The sequence below is a fragment of the Aspergillus brasiliensis genome (genome assembly GCF_001889945.1).
Source record: "Aspergillus brasiliensis CBS 101740 unplaced genomic scaffold ASPBRscaffold_1, whole genome shotgun sequence".
Taxonomy (NCBI): Eukaryota; Fungi; Ascomycota; class Eurotiomycetes; order Eurotiales; family Aspergillaceae; genus Aspergillus; species Aspergillus brasiliensis.
In genome coordinates, this window is record NW_027137442.1 from 24,062 (window position 1) to 36,066 (window position 12,005).

The 12,005-nt window shown below is 48.7% G+C and overlaps 5 protein-coding genes across 5 annotated transcripts; 2 read left to right on the forward strand and 3 right to left on the reverse strand.

Moving 5' to 3' along the window:
* The first annotated feature begins 62 nt into the window (after window positions 1-62).
* Window positions 63-1,358, forward strand: ASPBRDRAFT_35916 (Chromosome segregation in meiosis protein 3). Its single transcript, XM_067623399.1, has 3 exons — window positions 63-436; window positions 489-567; window positions 635-1,358. Exons 1-3 carry the CDS (start codon window positions 231-233, stop codon window positions 1,166-1,168), a joined length of 819 nt encoding a protein of 272 aa, XP_067484006.1. The 5' UTR covers window positions 63-230; the 3' UTR covers window positions 1,169-1,358.
* A 240-nt stretch (window positions 1,359-1,598) lies between these two features.
* On the reverse strand, window positions 1,599-3,363 carry ASPBRDRAFT_112243 (RCC1 domain-containing protein; the record flags this gene model as incomplete). The annotated part of the gene is made up of 2 exons (XM_067616636.1): window positions 1,599-2,420; window positions 2,485-3,363. The coding sequence occupies 2 exons, from the start codon at window positions 3,361-3,363 to the stop codon at window positions 1,599-1,601; spliced, it is 1,701 nt and encodes a 566-aa protein (XP_067484007.1).
* A 351-nt stretch (window positions 3,364-3,714) lies between these two features.
* ASPBRDRAFT_213307 (RibD family protein) lies at window positions 3,715-6,274 on the reverse strand. The gene has a single exon (XM_067621959.1). The coding sequence runs from the start codon at window positions 6,029-6,031 to the stop codon at window positions 4,067-4,069; it is 1,965 nt and encodes a 654-aa protein (XP_067484008.1). The 5' UTR covers window positions 6,032-6,274; the 3' UTR covers window positions 3,715-4,066.
* A 186-nt stretch (window positions 6,275-6,460) lies between these two features.
* nic96 (linker nucleoporin NIC96) lies at window positions 6,461-10,171 on the reverse strand. Its single transcript, XM_067623400.1, has 6 exons — window positions 10,083-10,171; window positions 9,542-10,014; window positions 8,820-9,468; window positions 7,786-8,767; window positions 7,013-7,728; window positions 6,461-6,952 (listed from the first exon to the last, which is right to left on the reverse strand). The coding sequence occupies exons 2-6, from the start codon at window positions 9,946-9,948 to the stop codon at window positions 6,626-6,628; spliced, it is 3,081 nt and encodes a 1,026-aa protein (XP_067484009.1). The 5' UTR covers window positions 9,949-10,014; window positions 10,083-10,171; the 3' UTR covers window positions 6,461-6,625.
* Window positions 10,172-10,415: 244 nt separating this feature from the next.
* Window positions 10,416-10,905, forward strand: ASPBRDRAFT_49801 (cytochrome c oxidase assembly protein COX16; the record flags this gene model as incomplete). The annotated part of the gene is made up of 2 exons (XM_067626424.1): window positions 10,416-10,739; window positions 10,825-10,905. The coding sequence occupies 2 exons, from the start codon at window positions 10,416-10,418 to the stop codon at window positions 10,903-10,905; spliced, it is 405 nt and encodes a 134-aa protein (XP_067484010.1).
* Window positions 10,906-12,005: the final 1,100 nt, after the last annotated feature.

Sequence of the window (12,005 nt, forward strand, 5' to 3'; positions counted from 1 at the left end):
ACTTCACATGGACAACTTGATACGCACTACCGGCCTTGCCTTTTCTGGTAAATTAGCTGAGAGACCGGCACGCGTCTCGAGCCGCGCGTAACTTTATTCGTTTACAGCTGTTTGATCTTTTGCGGACTTCTACCGAAGTATGCGCACAAATTCTTCAATCAGGACAAAAAAACACCCGAGAAGGCTGTGATTCTCAGTATACTCCAAGCCATCACGAAGTTCTATGGAAAATGGAGAAAGATGTGGGCTACTTAAACCCATCAATGGATCAGGATGATGCATTGTTCGATTATGATGCCGGTTTGGAGAGCACGCTACAAGATATAGCTGTGGATCCCAGAAAGGATGAACCTATTGCTGCACCTGTATTAGGATTGGACGAAAAGGTCACAGTCGCCAAGCAGCGACGATTTACTGTCAAGTTGGACGAGGGCCGGTGAGACTGACAACCGGGGTAGCGCTCTGAATATAGGCTTATTGCTTCCTAGGTTACTGTCACAAGCCGGAATACCGAAACTGCGTTCTACAGCGAAGTCAAAACTGAAATTCAAAGGCAAAGGGCATGAGGTCTGCTAGAATCAATCCATTCGTACTGTTGCTGAGGGACCACCGCGTAGCTAACTGTATCCCAAAGTTTTCGGATGCCGCTCGACTTTTAAATTTCTACCAACTATGGCTCGATGATTTGTTCCCTCGCGCGAAGTTCGCCGATGGTCTGGCTATGATAGAGAAACTTGGTCATTCGAAACGCTTGCAGACAATGCGGAGAGAATGGATAGACGAGGAAAAACCAAGACTTTCCGCAGCCGACTCTGAACATACGGGACAGACGAGAACCCCAAGCCCAGACGCCCATGACGATAGTATGCCTATTGGGCATCTTGATGAAGCAGACGCTACCCTAACCCGAGGAGATAGTGTGACACAGGCGCCTCCCACACATAGCCTTGGAGGGCCTTCTTCACTCGCGCTAGGAGGCGCTCCACAACAGGACGATTTATTCGTGTCAGATGATGAAAGTGTTCCGACAGAACTCATTGATGAACGTGCTCATAACAATGATAATGATAATGATGATGATGATGATGACCTGGAGGCACTTCTGAGAGAGCACGAGGACGGTATTATTGGTAACAATAATCTGGGAGGACCAGGTACAAGAGCCTGAGTCAGTCAGTAACCTATGATTGGGGGGCGGGGCGCCCTGTATTTCATACATAAAGTCGATATCCTAAGAAATACAGCCACTTAATGCAGTAAAAAGGAAAAAGGGTCCACACAGTGCACGAATTGTTCTACATAGCGCAAGGTCAACAGACACAGTCTACAAAACACTTCGGTCTTCTTTGACTTACTCCTTTTCTCTCCCTTTGAAGTCACCTACTGTATAGTTGTATAGTATAAAGTGCTTAATGAGAAAGTGGCGTGCTTCAGCAAATACAACCATGATGTGCTATTGTCATGTGTGCAATGGATCAAGTGTTTTAATTACAATCGACGAAATCGCATTGCGATGAACCTTTCAATAGGGACGAATGATGAGCGCCGATGTGCCTCTTCCCCTCCTTCCCTAGCACTAAGTAGCTTATAGCTTACGCTCATGCCGTTGGCTCTGTGAACACGGAGAACTGGCCTCCACCACCCACCCAGTTTAACTTCTTTCCACGAACGGCGGTATTCTCGATGACAGTCGCTACCTCGATGTCATCTGGTGTACCCTGGCCTGTTTGATAGGTGGCAGAAAAGCCCCACGACCAAGGACGACCATCGACATCAATGACAAGTGAATGGTCTGAGCCAGCTGCAACAGCATTGACCTTGATGCCAGGAACAGCTTTGGGCTCTATCAGGATACGAGGTCGCCCGCGCTCGTCCTTAATGACCGCATCCTCAGGTAGACTGTTGATTTTCAGACCTGTCTGGTAACCATCCAATCGACCCCAAACAAGGCACTCGCCATCATTAGCGACAGCAAGGGAATGATGAGCACCGCCACAGATTTGTGTAACTGCTTTTCCAGATAGCGAATCTACGACGGTGGGGTGTACAATCGCAGCTTCATCATCGCCGGCACCAGCCCTGATACCCGTTTCGCCGAAACTGTTCAGCCCCCACGCGTAAACATCTCCGGACTTATGAATAGCAAAGGAATGGAAAGCACCACAACCAATCTGCACAATATTCTTCGGCAGGCCAAACTCGCGCGGCTGCAAGCCGTTCAACCTGTTTCGCTCAATGATACGACGGCCGAGTTGGTTTTGCTGACCCGAGCCCCATGAAAACACAGCACCTTTATCATTCAGTGCCAAAACATGATTATCGCCACATGCCAGGTGCTTTATCTTCTTCAAAGACGGTATCAGACTAGGCGTAATTTGGACCTTATGGGCGGCATCGAACCCTAAGATACCATCATTGCTCTATTTCGCCTCTTAGTTTGGTCGGTTTTATTTACTGTAGAATGGTATGTAAAGTTTAACTTACTCTGAATGTTCCCCAACCAAAGACTTGACCGTCATCAGTAAGGGCAAAGCTTGAGCTGTCGCCAGCAGCGACTTCGACGAAGACAGTGTCTTCTGGGAAAGCTTCTGACGGGATAGGAGTGGGGATCGATTCGTAGGGGTTTAGAGCAATATCATCATCGGAGTCCGAATCCGACTCATTGTCGGCCTTGTTGATATCTTTGTATCCCCCGTCCCAAGCAGTATCTCTGCCGAGTGCTCCTTGATCGTTGACGCCCCACGTAAGGATCTTGTTGTCATGCGTAAGTGCAACGCAATGCATGCCACCAACAGCGACCTGCACAACGCCGACACGGTCCGCTGGCAAGTTGGCATTTAACCGAGGCCGCTTCACATCAACTGCATTTTTAGCAGATCCTAGACCCAACTCGCCCGAGCTGCCTTCACCGCATACATAAACATTTAATCGAGTGGTCGGCGCATGGTTAATGACCACCTTGGGCTTCGGTTTAGTAACCCGGGGTTTAGCAACACGGGCTTTCTTCAAATCGCGAGCTGGCACTTCATTGACAACTTCCGCCTTCCGCTTCCCACGTTTCGCAGGTTCAGCTTCTTGCTTCTTGCTTGCAAGATTGTCGTCGGTCTTACCCTTCTTGGGAGCTGTGGCAGATTTTACGGTTCGTCCTTTGGTGGTCTTCTTGGGTTTCGCAGGGGTCTCTCGCTTGCCAGTTGGGACTTTGCCAGCGGTAGTGGCTGTGGCGGTTGTATTCTTCACTTTCGTTGTTTTTTTGGTGGTTGCCTTCGTAGCTGCCTTTGTCGTAGCAGTAGATGTGGTTTGTTTACCCTTTGCCGCGGCAGCTGATGCGGCAGCTGGCTTGGCTGTGCTTTTCTTGGGCGGCATATTCGCTGTTATCTAACAGCTACGTCTTGGCCGATTGGTGGTTGCAGTGGACAACAGGAATACACAGGAAGCGTATCACGGGTGAAAAAAAAGGAAAGGAGCAGGAGGCACACCAGCGACGAGGCGTTGAGCTGTTAAGAACGAAAGAAGATGGAGGAAAGCAACACAGGAAATTACGGACGACGACAAAAAGAAAAAGGAACAAAAAAGGCAGGGCGGGGAATGCCACGCGATACGAGTACCGGTGTTATTGTTGTTTTTGTTGTTGTTTTTGCTGCTTGACTTTAGAGCAACACTAAGACAATGGCGGCATAAAACAAAGAACGTCGGTTTTACTTTCAACATCAACCCAGGAGACGATGGTTAGTAGTAGTTTCATGTTTGGCCTGAGGTTTGTTTGGTCATTCACGCCCCGTGGAGGGTTCTTTAGTTTGATATTCATTTCTTTCTTTTTGTGCTCTATACCTCAAGGGTACTAAACCAGTTATAGATAGTACCTGCCTAGAAACGGCGGGCAGATGCATGAAGTTTATCCCTTCCTGGAGCTCAGCTTCTTCCATTGCCCAGGCATTCTTGAATACCCATAGTAGGGAACTGCTATCTCTCGCCAAGCTGCCGTGTGTTGCAGTATCCATCGTTACTTTGCTGACAGCCACCTCTATCTTTGGGCACACACTTTATTTCTCAGCGACAATGGTGTATTCTACGACTCAGCATTCGCAGTAAGGGACTCAACAGGAGGCGCAACCCGTATCCTTCCACACATTATAACATTCTGACCCAGGGGCGTCCACTTCACGTCCCTGGGGTTCAGAGCAGCGTTTGGCTTGCCGTCTTGATCCCGCTTGGAATCAGGGCTCACACTTACTCCACCGGAGCCAAGATAGGTTGGGGCGACAGTAACAATGATACTATCAATGAATTCGGTGTATTCAGGGTTCAAAAGCTCACTCAAAACGGTCCCGCCGCCTTCGATCATGACGCTTTTAATTCCCTCAGATGCTAGCGCGCGTAAGATGGCTTCCCAGCGCAGCCGCCAGTTCTGATTGTACTCCATGATACGGAGATAATCGCCCCCGTAGCCTTTCAGCATCATCAACTTTTGTGGGTCAATCCTGGCTCCCGGGGATACCACTACCCACGGCGCCTTGCCTTTCCCTTCTACTGCAGTTCTCAGCATTCGACAGTCTGGATGTACAGGCCATCGTCCTGTGGGATCGACTATCACTGGCCGCGGTTGCCACATCCTTCCAAGGCCACCAAATCCACCCGCACCTTCCAGCCTACAGTTTAGCCCAGGGTTGTCTGCAAGCACTGTTCCAACCCCGATGAGGATCGCGTCATGACGTGACCTGAGATAGTGGGTCATCAGTTTGGCCTCTGGTCCAGATAGAACAGTTTGCATGCCTGGAAGGAGTGAAATCTTAGAATCCATCGACGATGCATAGGATAGGGTGACATGAGGGAATTGACGTCGATCATTTTGCTTTGGGAGGTAGGGCTCAAGAAATTCTAAAGGAAATTGAGGGAAGGAGAGTGTATCCGGTGGCAGGGGTGCGTGTATAGCTGCATTCGATAGTGACTTGTCGCCCGGGGTGTTGCTGATATCATCAGCCGCTCGCATCCTTACGATGCCGTGACCCTTATGATATTCATAGCCTTCATGCGCCACAAGTTTAACGTCGGGGTTCTGTATCCTCCACTTCGCCGAGACATTGCGCACGTCGGTCACTGTACAGAACTTCCCCCCAGCCTCGACAAGCTTTTCAGGTTCCTCTTGGAACTTTGTGAAGATCGAGGAAGGCAAATATCCCTTGATCGCTTCTCTTCGCGCAAACTCCATTAGTCCCGAATTTCGCTTCACTCGGTCAATATAATCAAGGTCATGTGAATGTACCCGACTACTCCCCGGAGTTCTCGCAATTGTCACCGTTGAATATGCTCCTTCGAATTTGACAACTTTGATCTGGAAGTTGCAGATACCTCCCTCCCGCACTCTCTTCTTTCGGGGGCGCTTGCCCTCAGGAAGAGGCCGAGTTTCTGACGTACGATGAGTGGGGCGTCGCAATCGACACATATAATAGTCCGTAGTGCAATGTCCTTCCTTGCTGGAATTAGACCTCTGTTTGACCCATACATTGTCGATGAACGGCCAATAAGTCTCGAATTCCTCCAGGCTGATCTCTATGGGATCCTTGCACTCAAAGATTACTTGACGTATCCTTGCAAGATTCGGGGGGTTATTGATGAGATTGTGGTTTGCGGCCGAGCTTGAATCCCTTGACCGGAAATCACGAGCAAAATCATCAGCATCTGTCTCTCTAGGGATATCGTCGCTAGCGGAAATGTGGTCGCTTCCTATCTGTATGAGTTCTTGTCCTTCTGATTCCTGGGGTTTTGCACAACCCGCAACATTTCCACAGAAGTGGTCGGTTTCGAGAATCGCATCGCGGAGTGTAAGGTCGGCGGACGTTGTATTGTTATTATTGTTGCGGTTGTTGTCATTATCGTGGAAAGTCAACATACGTCCGTTCGATGTAGCTTCTTCCACTCCACCTTTTGCACGGTTTGGAGCATCGTTCTGGGATGAGTTTGTTCCAGAATCAGACGATAATGATTTTGTACTCGTATCAGACGCGTCTGAGTGGTCATGGTCCATGTCGAACATTGGAGTCTTCTGAGGCTGGACCAAGGGCAGCTTAAGACGCACGTCAATGTCGGGTCGAAAAGGCCCCGCAAATAGCCTGCTCAATTCATGGCTCAGAGATGATGCACCTGTTGGACTGCTATTAGGGAAATACGGGAACTTTGCTGTCTATTAATGCAAACATTCATCACTCATGAGCACTTTTCCTTGCCCGAAAGTGTTCAGGGTCAGATTAAGCCTTGGGCTTGGGCGGCGCAACCATTCAATTCCATCCGTTATCCAGCCGACGTTCTTGGCGCCCTATCTTGCGGAAAGCGCCCGCGCTTCCCGGAAACCAAGCGCCTGTTGACTAGTTAGTTAGACTGTCTACGGAGTACTTCATACTCATCAATCACCATGAGTTCGTAGATATGCGATGCTGAGATATGAGGTAATTACTTCTTTACATTTTACAAGGTAATAATTATGTTGTGTAATTGTAATATCTAGCTCGGTCGCCGACAAATCATTGCAGGTGTAATTCAACTGAGTACAAGCCAATAGAGCAGTGAAGTACTAGTAGTACTTACTGCGCGTCGTGCTGAAGCCCATAGCGGTCTCTTATTGGGTTGTTTCTCAATAAGCGCCGATCTCTGCTCCAGCTCGCGCTAGCGTCTCATATACCTTCGGCGGCAGCTTATATTTGACCATCCCAGAGAAAATCATCAGATCCTTGGCCATGACGAGCAATTCATCCGCCAGTCCCTGTCTAATCTCGTTCTCATATGTACCAGAGTTCAGTCGCTCCCTTTCATGGCCGATACATGTGATACACCACATGATCACATGACCGACATTGTGCGAGATAATCGGCGGGAAGGACGAAAAGGCTTGGGCAGCGCTCCTAATGTAGGGAACGGAGCCTCGGGCCCGCAATGGGAGAATGTTTAGATCATTGATAGCCTAGACAAAACACGTTATTTTGGTTGCTGCGGGTTAACACAAGTGGAAAGATCAACCTACATCCAGTGCCGGCGTCCATTTCGCTGTCTCAACCTCCACCTTGGCCTCCATCATCCTAAGCAACAATCCGCATGCATCCCGATTGACTTGACGAATTCGCTGGTAATACATCGCATTTGCGTTATATAGACCAATCATATTCCTTGCCAGAATCACTGGATTATCCACGGTTGTCAAGCTCAGACTGCTACCGCCTTCCAGTTCATGTTCATCAGTTCGAGGCCTCAAAGGCTGCAATTTCAGGGCGGGTCCACCCAGTTCTACAGCAACGGCGTCAGACAGCGCTCGATTGATTATATCAATGACGCGGTCGTAATCCTCGGCGAGGTGATATAATAGGACTGCATCCGTAATAAGACCCTTGTCATCGGCAATAGCTGCTGCTTGAAGAGTGATCGTCTTGAGGAACTCATCTTGATCGACCAGCTTGATCAAGCTGATACGTTGTTCAATCAGGCCCTTGATCCTGCTTCCATCTGACCTGATGTCGCCCAGCAACTTAGCAAAGTCCCTGGTCTCAAGAATAAACTCCCGCAGTGCTTCATGACACACAGAAGCTTGTGATTTACCCAGAGCCCCGGGCAGGTCGGCATTGAGGCATAACAACGTAAAGTAATCGATTGCCGCTTCCACATATCCTGTGCGGAATTCTCTCGTATACTGTGTAATCATATAGCCGAAATTGATCTGTGGGTATTGCTTGACAGTAAAGGACACTGCGACTGTTAGGCTTTCCAATAGCATTCTTCACGGCATATCGGGCTTTCACTCACATATCTCTTCACCTGATGTGTAAAAGTCGGACACGCGCAAGAGACCATAATAGGCCAAGGCAATGGCAAAGTGCACCGCTGTGACAGGAGCATAAGAACCGAGGTACGAAACAGCCTGCTCGAACATTCCTCCCAATATTTGCAGGAAGAAGAAGGTTCCATAGCCTCCGGGTCCCTCTTGGCCTTTTCCGAATACTCTCTGGCCGATCTCTGTGATGTCAGTTTGAATGTCTTCGAGCCCAAAGACGTCTCCAGCAATTTCCTCCGCTCTATCATCCTCCCTAGCCATACTAAACTGCAACCACATCCAGTCTTCGACACTTTGGTTTATACCGTCTAAGCGTCTGCGGCCAAGTTCACAGCGTCCGATGATTTTGTAGCAAGCCATACGGTAAGGATCGACTGTGTTATCAGGCGCATTGCGAGACCGTTGTTGATATTCACCGTTGATCTTTTGTTGAAGCTCTCTAGGCAACCGTCGGTTCTGCGCATATGTAGTCATATATGTCACGAACTTGTGATCTAGAGACCGAAAGCCGGGATCCTGGCTCACGTATTCTGCAGCTTCGGTAATGTAGCCACACCGAAGGAGATAAAAGATGAGAATCCAGCAATAATCCTGGCCAACCATCTGCAACTCCGTACCATCAGGAGCAAGGTCTTTCCGTGCTGCTCTGAGCCGAATATAGGCGCGAATCTTATTGGTCACAGTGGGTATGCCACCAAGTTGCGCCTCCCGAGGGTTTTTGGTAATCACATTCTCAACCTCATCGTAGAAGAGCTTCTCCAGGAAGGACCTAGAACCTTCAACAATTCGTTTCCTCAGACTTACTGCTCTGCGCGAATTTGGACTCTCATCCAAGTAATCTTGAGCAAACTGACGTTCCACGAGGGCCGAAGGATCAGTCATGTTGGTAGCATCTGGTGACTCCCCAACAATGCTTATCAAAGCTCTATAAGCATCATACAATTGTCGGGGTACCTGGTAAAGTCAGTCGACCGCGCACGGGACTTTTTCTTTTTTGGAAACTTACATCGCCGCCAGCATGTCCTTCAACATCGGAAAACTCATGGAGGATCGGGAAAGCCCTACTATGTAACCTCGTAGAGTTTAGCTGCCGGACCTTATCTGCATAATAGCCCATTTTTTCTCTCAAGAAACGAAGATCAGAGTGACCGCCCGCACCCTCATTGCGTTCCATAGGATCTTCGAAAAGCCGGAGGCTTGCTGTTCCTGTTCCTGGTGTCCCGATGACGGACTTTTCTAGAGCGGAGCGCCCGAATACACTTCGTCGACCTGTGAACGTAGGGCCACTTGTGGATGCAGGGCTGAACTGCTTGGATCGCCGTACCGAGCGTCCAAAACCACCTCTCACATCGCCAGCGCCATCGTCCTTTTGTGCCAGACCGAAGTGCTGGAAAATCTTGCGGCGTTGTTCCTCCCAATCCATGTCAACCTTTTCTTCCAGGAATGAGTCAAAATCTCTCTGAGTCCGAGCAAGGCTCTCATTAATCATCACTTGACGGCCACGCTGCTGTATGTTTTTCAAGAACTTCTGATTGTCTGGATCAAAAGAGTCTTGCTCTTTCAACGGTGTCGCTACAGATGCCTGAGGGTCCAAGGCCTTCAGGTCCCGCAAGGCGTGCCCAGGAGATACACCTGAAGCAGCGAGCAGATAATGGCTGTATCATATATCGAATATTAGTTAACCAAGATCAGAAGCCCAAGCATCGACCGCAAGGAGAGTTTTCTTACGCTTTGCTGTGTGGTACTTGATGCTGAAAGTCTTTTGGACCACCAGCACCAAGCTCCCTGGCCTTTCTGCGAATGTCGTCGAGGCCCAATTGAAGACTCGGCAGCTCCTCGAAGTTACCGTTTTGTCCAATTGCAGATATCGGTCTCTTTTTCCCACGTTCTAGTAGACTGTTAAAAAAGGCAGGTTGAGTCGTCTGAGTGGATGGTTGCGCTGCATTGGCCTGTGCCTGATCTTGACCAAAGATGGAGCTCGAAGTAGGCTGCTGTTGTGCTTGCGACTGCTTTGCGAAGCTTGTTCCACCTGTAAGGCCCGGCGTCCCAGATGCGTTCCCAAAGAGACTTGATGACTGCGTGGTAGCCCCTAAGCCACCCCCGCCAAAGAGGGAGCCGGTGTTCGTGGAGGCCATTAGAGAGTATTGGGGGCTAATGCCTTCTGTGTTTATCCAGCCGTCTCTTAACGTCCACTGTAGGTGCTAGACAAATAGACATTGTGAGCATAAACTTCTTTCGAGCAGGTTGAAGATGATTGCAGCTCACTGACAGTAAAGCTAAAAAAGTAATGAGAATTATCTTCTTACTGAGATACAACCTTATTCTGGCTTCGCTCGTTTCGCGATCCAACAAGGTCGGTTGATAAACTGTTTTGGCGTGCAGTCCCAGATTCCGTAGGTATGTCGGACTTACTTTTTTGCCGAGCTTTGTCGGGCTTTCCAGAGATCATCTTTGCATAGTTCTAAATGAACCGACCGACTTTCCCTCACTTCAATCTGCTCTCACCTTTCGACTCTGGGTAGTCTACCTCAACTATTGGCGGGTTTCGGACCAGCTCATTAATCACCATTCCAGGGACCTGAGCTTGACGCGCTACTACACAATGCCGGTATTTCAGGCCAAGACGTTTCGACGCGCAACAACGGCATCGTCTACTTTAGGAGAAAGAATCGGCGCGACTTACAGAGCTCACCTAACTAAGCGCCCATTTCTACTCTTCGGCCTTCCCTTCATTATGATAATAGTTTCCGGGTCTTTTGCTTTAACACCCGCTGCCGCTCTAAGGTACGAGCGGTACGATCGCAAAGTTAAACAGTTAAGTCAAGAGGAAGCAATCAACCTAGGCCTCAAAGGGCCTGATGGTGACGAGGGTATCAAGCGAAATCCACGGCGACGAATCATTGGTGATGAAAGGGAGGAATACTATGTCAGTATACACGTTCATAAGTCAACCGAGGATTGCATAATATAGCTGGGATATGGGATGGCAGCTAATTGCTATCACTCTACAGCGCCTCATGGCTAAAGATCTTGATGATTGGGAGCAAAAAAGAGTGCAACGCTTCAAAGGCGAACCTGATGGGAGGCTTTGAGATGCGCCAGGCTTGCTTCCATTATGAACTTGGCCCGACGTGGATCACTCGTTGGTGATAGCCACATTTATGCGACCTCTTTTCCTCCCCCTCAAACACCCCGATGTAGCTCAGTCTTGCCTATGGTCGCACATTGATATGTTATGTAAGATAGCCGTCGACTGTTTGTGCGATTTAAGCTGTTGGATTTCACTAATGTCGAAGATCTCCTTTTAGTCGATAAGTATTCCTAATGGTCGGACTATGGATATTTTATATCATCATGCCTTCTTGCTGGCATCTGCAGGTTCCCCTCGTTACAGCAGAATTCGATACGATTCCATGTATGTTAGTAAGTATAATAGTCTTAGTTGTACACCAAAAGCACCTACATGTTCTCTACTAATGCCTCACTTGTCACGTACTAAATGAAGCATGTCCAACCAGCACATATTCATGGTTGACAAGAAGCAGTTCCAACGTGGAGTAGTCATGGATGTATCATAAAGACTCTCCGGGATAAGTATGAGGGAGGGGTGTCAGCTGGACTCTACTGGCTTACCTGCCTCAACTTGACTCAATTATCTTGCACAACATTGGAACGTCACCATAGTTGCGCATAGATACGCTACTGCTACTCCTTACGGTGGTGGAATCAGCCTAGGCAACCGTAGGCGGCTAGTAGTAATCTTATATGGCCCCCACTCTGTATTTTGGCTATGCTGGAAAATGAAGTGTAGGGAACTAGTAGTGCCAAGTCAACCGGATGCTTTGTGAAGGCTTCATTGTTTCGTGGCTAATGTGTAGTCGCACTATGTCTACGAATTTGACACGACTTGTTTCGTGGCAGTTTACGCGGATGTGGGGAGAAAACTTAGTCCCTTCCACCGTCAGCTAAAGCGCAAGGGGAGTAATTGAACTGAACAAGAAGGTAGGCAGCTAGCGGGTCGAAGCATCTGTTGATCACAGCTATGGAGTCTTTCATACTTCTTACGATGATTACTGTGTGCTTCGTTTCTGAAATGACTCTCTGTACCCATAATAAAGTCTCACCTACCTGTTGCACCCTTTGAATGCCTTCTGGGGGCGAGTGCTGGGGTTGTGATGGACTCGCCACACCC

What these genes read in the sequence shown, in the direction of transcription:
- nic96 (XM_067623400.1), bottom strand. Translation starts at nt 9,948, where the DNA reads ATGGCCTCCACGAACACCGGCTCCCTCTTTGGCGGGGGTGGCTTAGGG. An exon ending in AAGGACATGCTGGCGGCGAT is followed by an intron (nt 8,768 to 8,819) that starts GTAAGTTTCCAA and finishes TGACTTTACCAG; the next exon opens with GTACCCCGACAATTGTATGA. An exon ending in AATGGACGCCGGCACTGGAT is followed by an intron (nt 6,953 to 7,012) that starts GTAGGTTGATCT and finishes TGTTTTGTCTAG; the next exon opens with GCTATCAATGATCTAAACAT.
- ASPBRDRAFT_213307 (XM_067621959.1), bottom strand. Translation starts at nt 6,031, where the DNA reads ATGTTCGACATGGACCATGACCACTCAGACGCGTCTGATACGAGTACA.
- ASPBRDRAFT_35916 (XM_067623399.1), top strand. Translation starts at nt 231, where the DNA reads ATGGAGAAAGATGTGGGCTACTTAAACCCATCAATGGATCAGGATGAT. An exon ending in GTCAAGTTGGACGAGGGCCG is followed by an intron (nt 437 to 488) that starts GTGAGACTGACA and finishes ATTGCTTCCTAG; the next exon opens with GTTACTGTCACAAGCCGGAA. An exon ending in TCAAAGGCAAAGGGCATGAG is followed by an intron (nt 568 to 634) that starts GTCTGCTAGAAT and finishes TGTATCCCAAAG; the next exon opens with TTTTCGGATGCCGCTCGACT.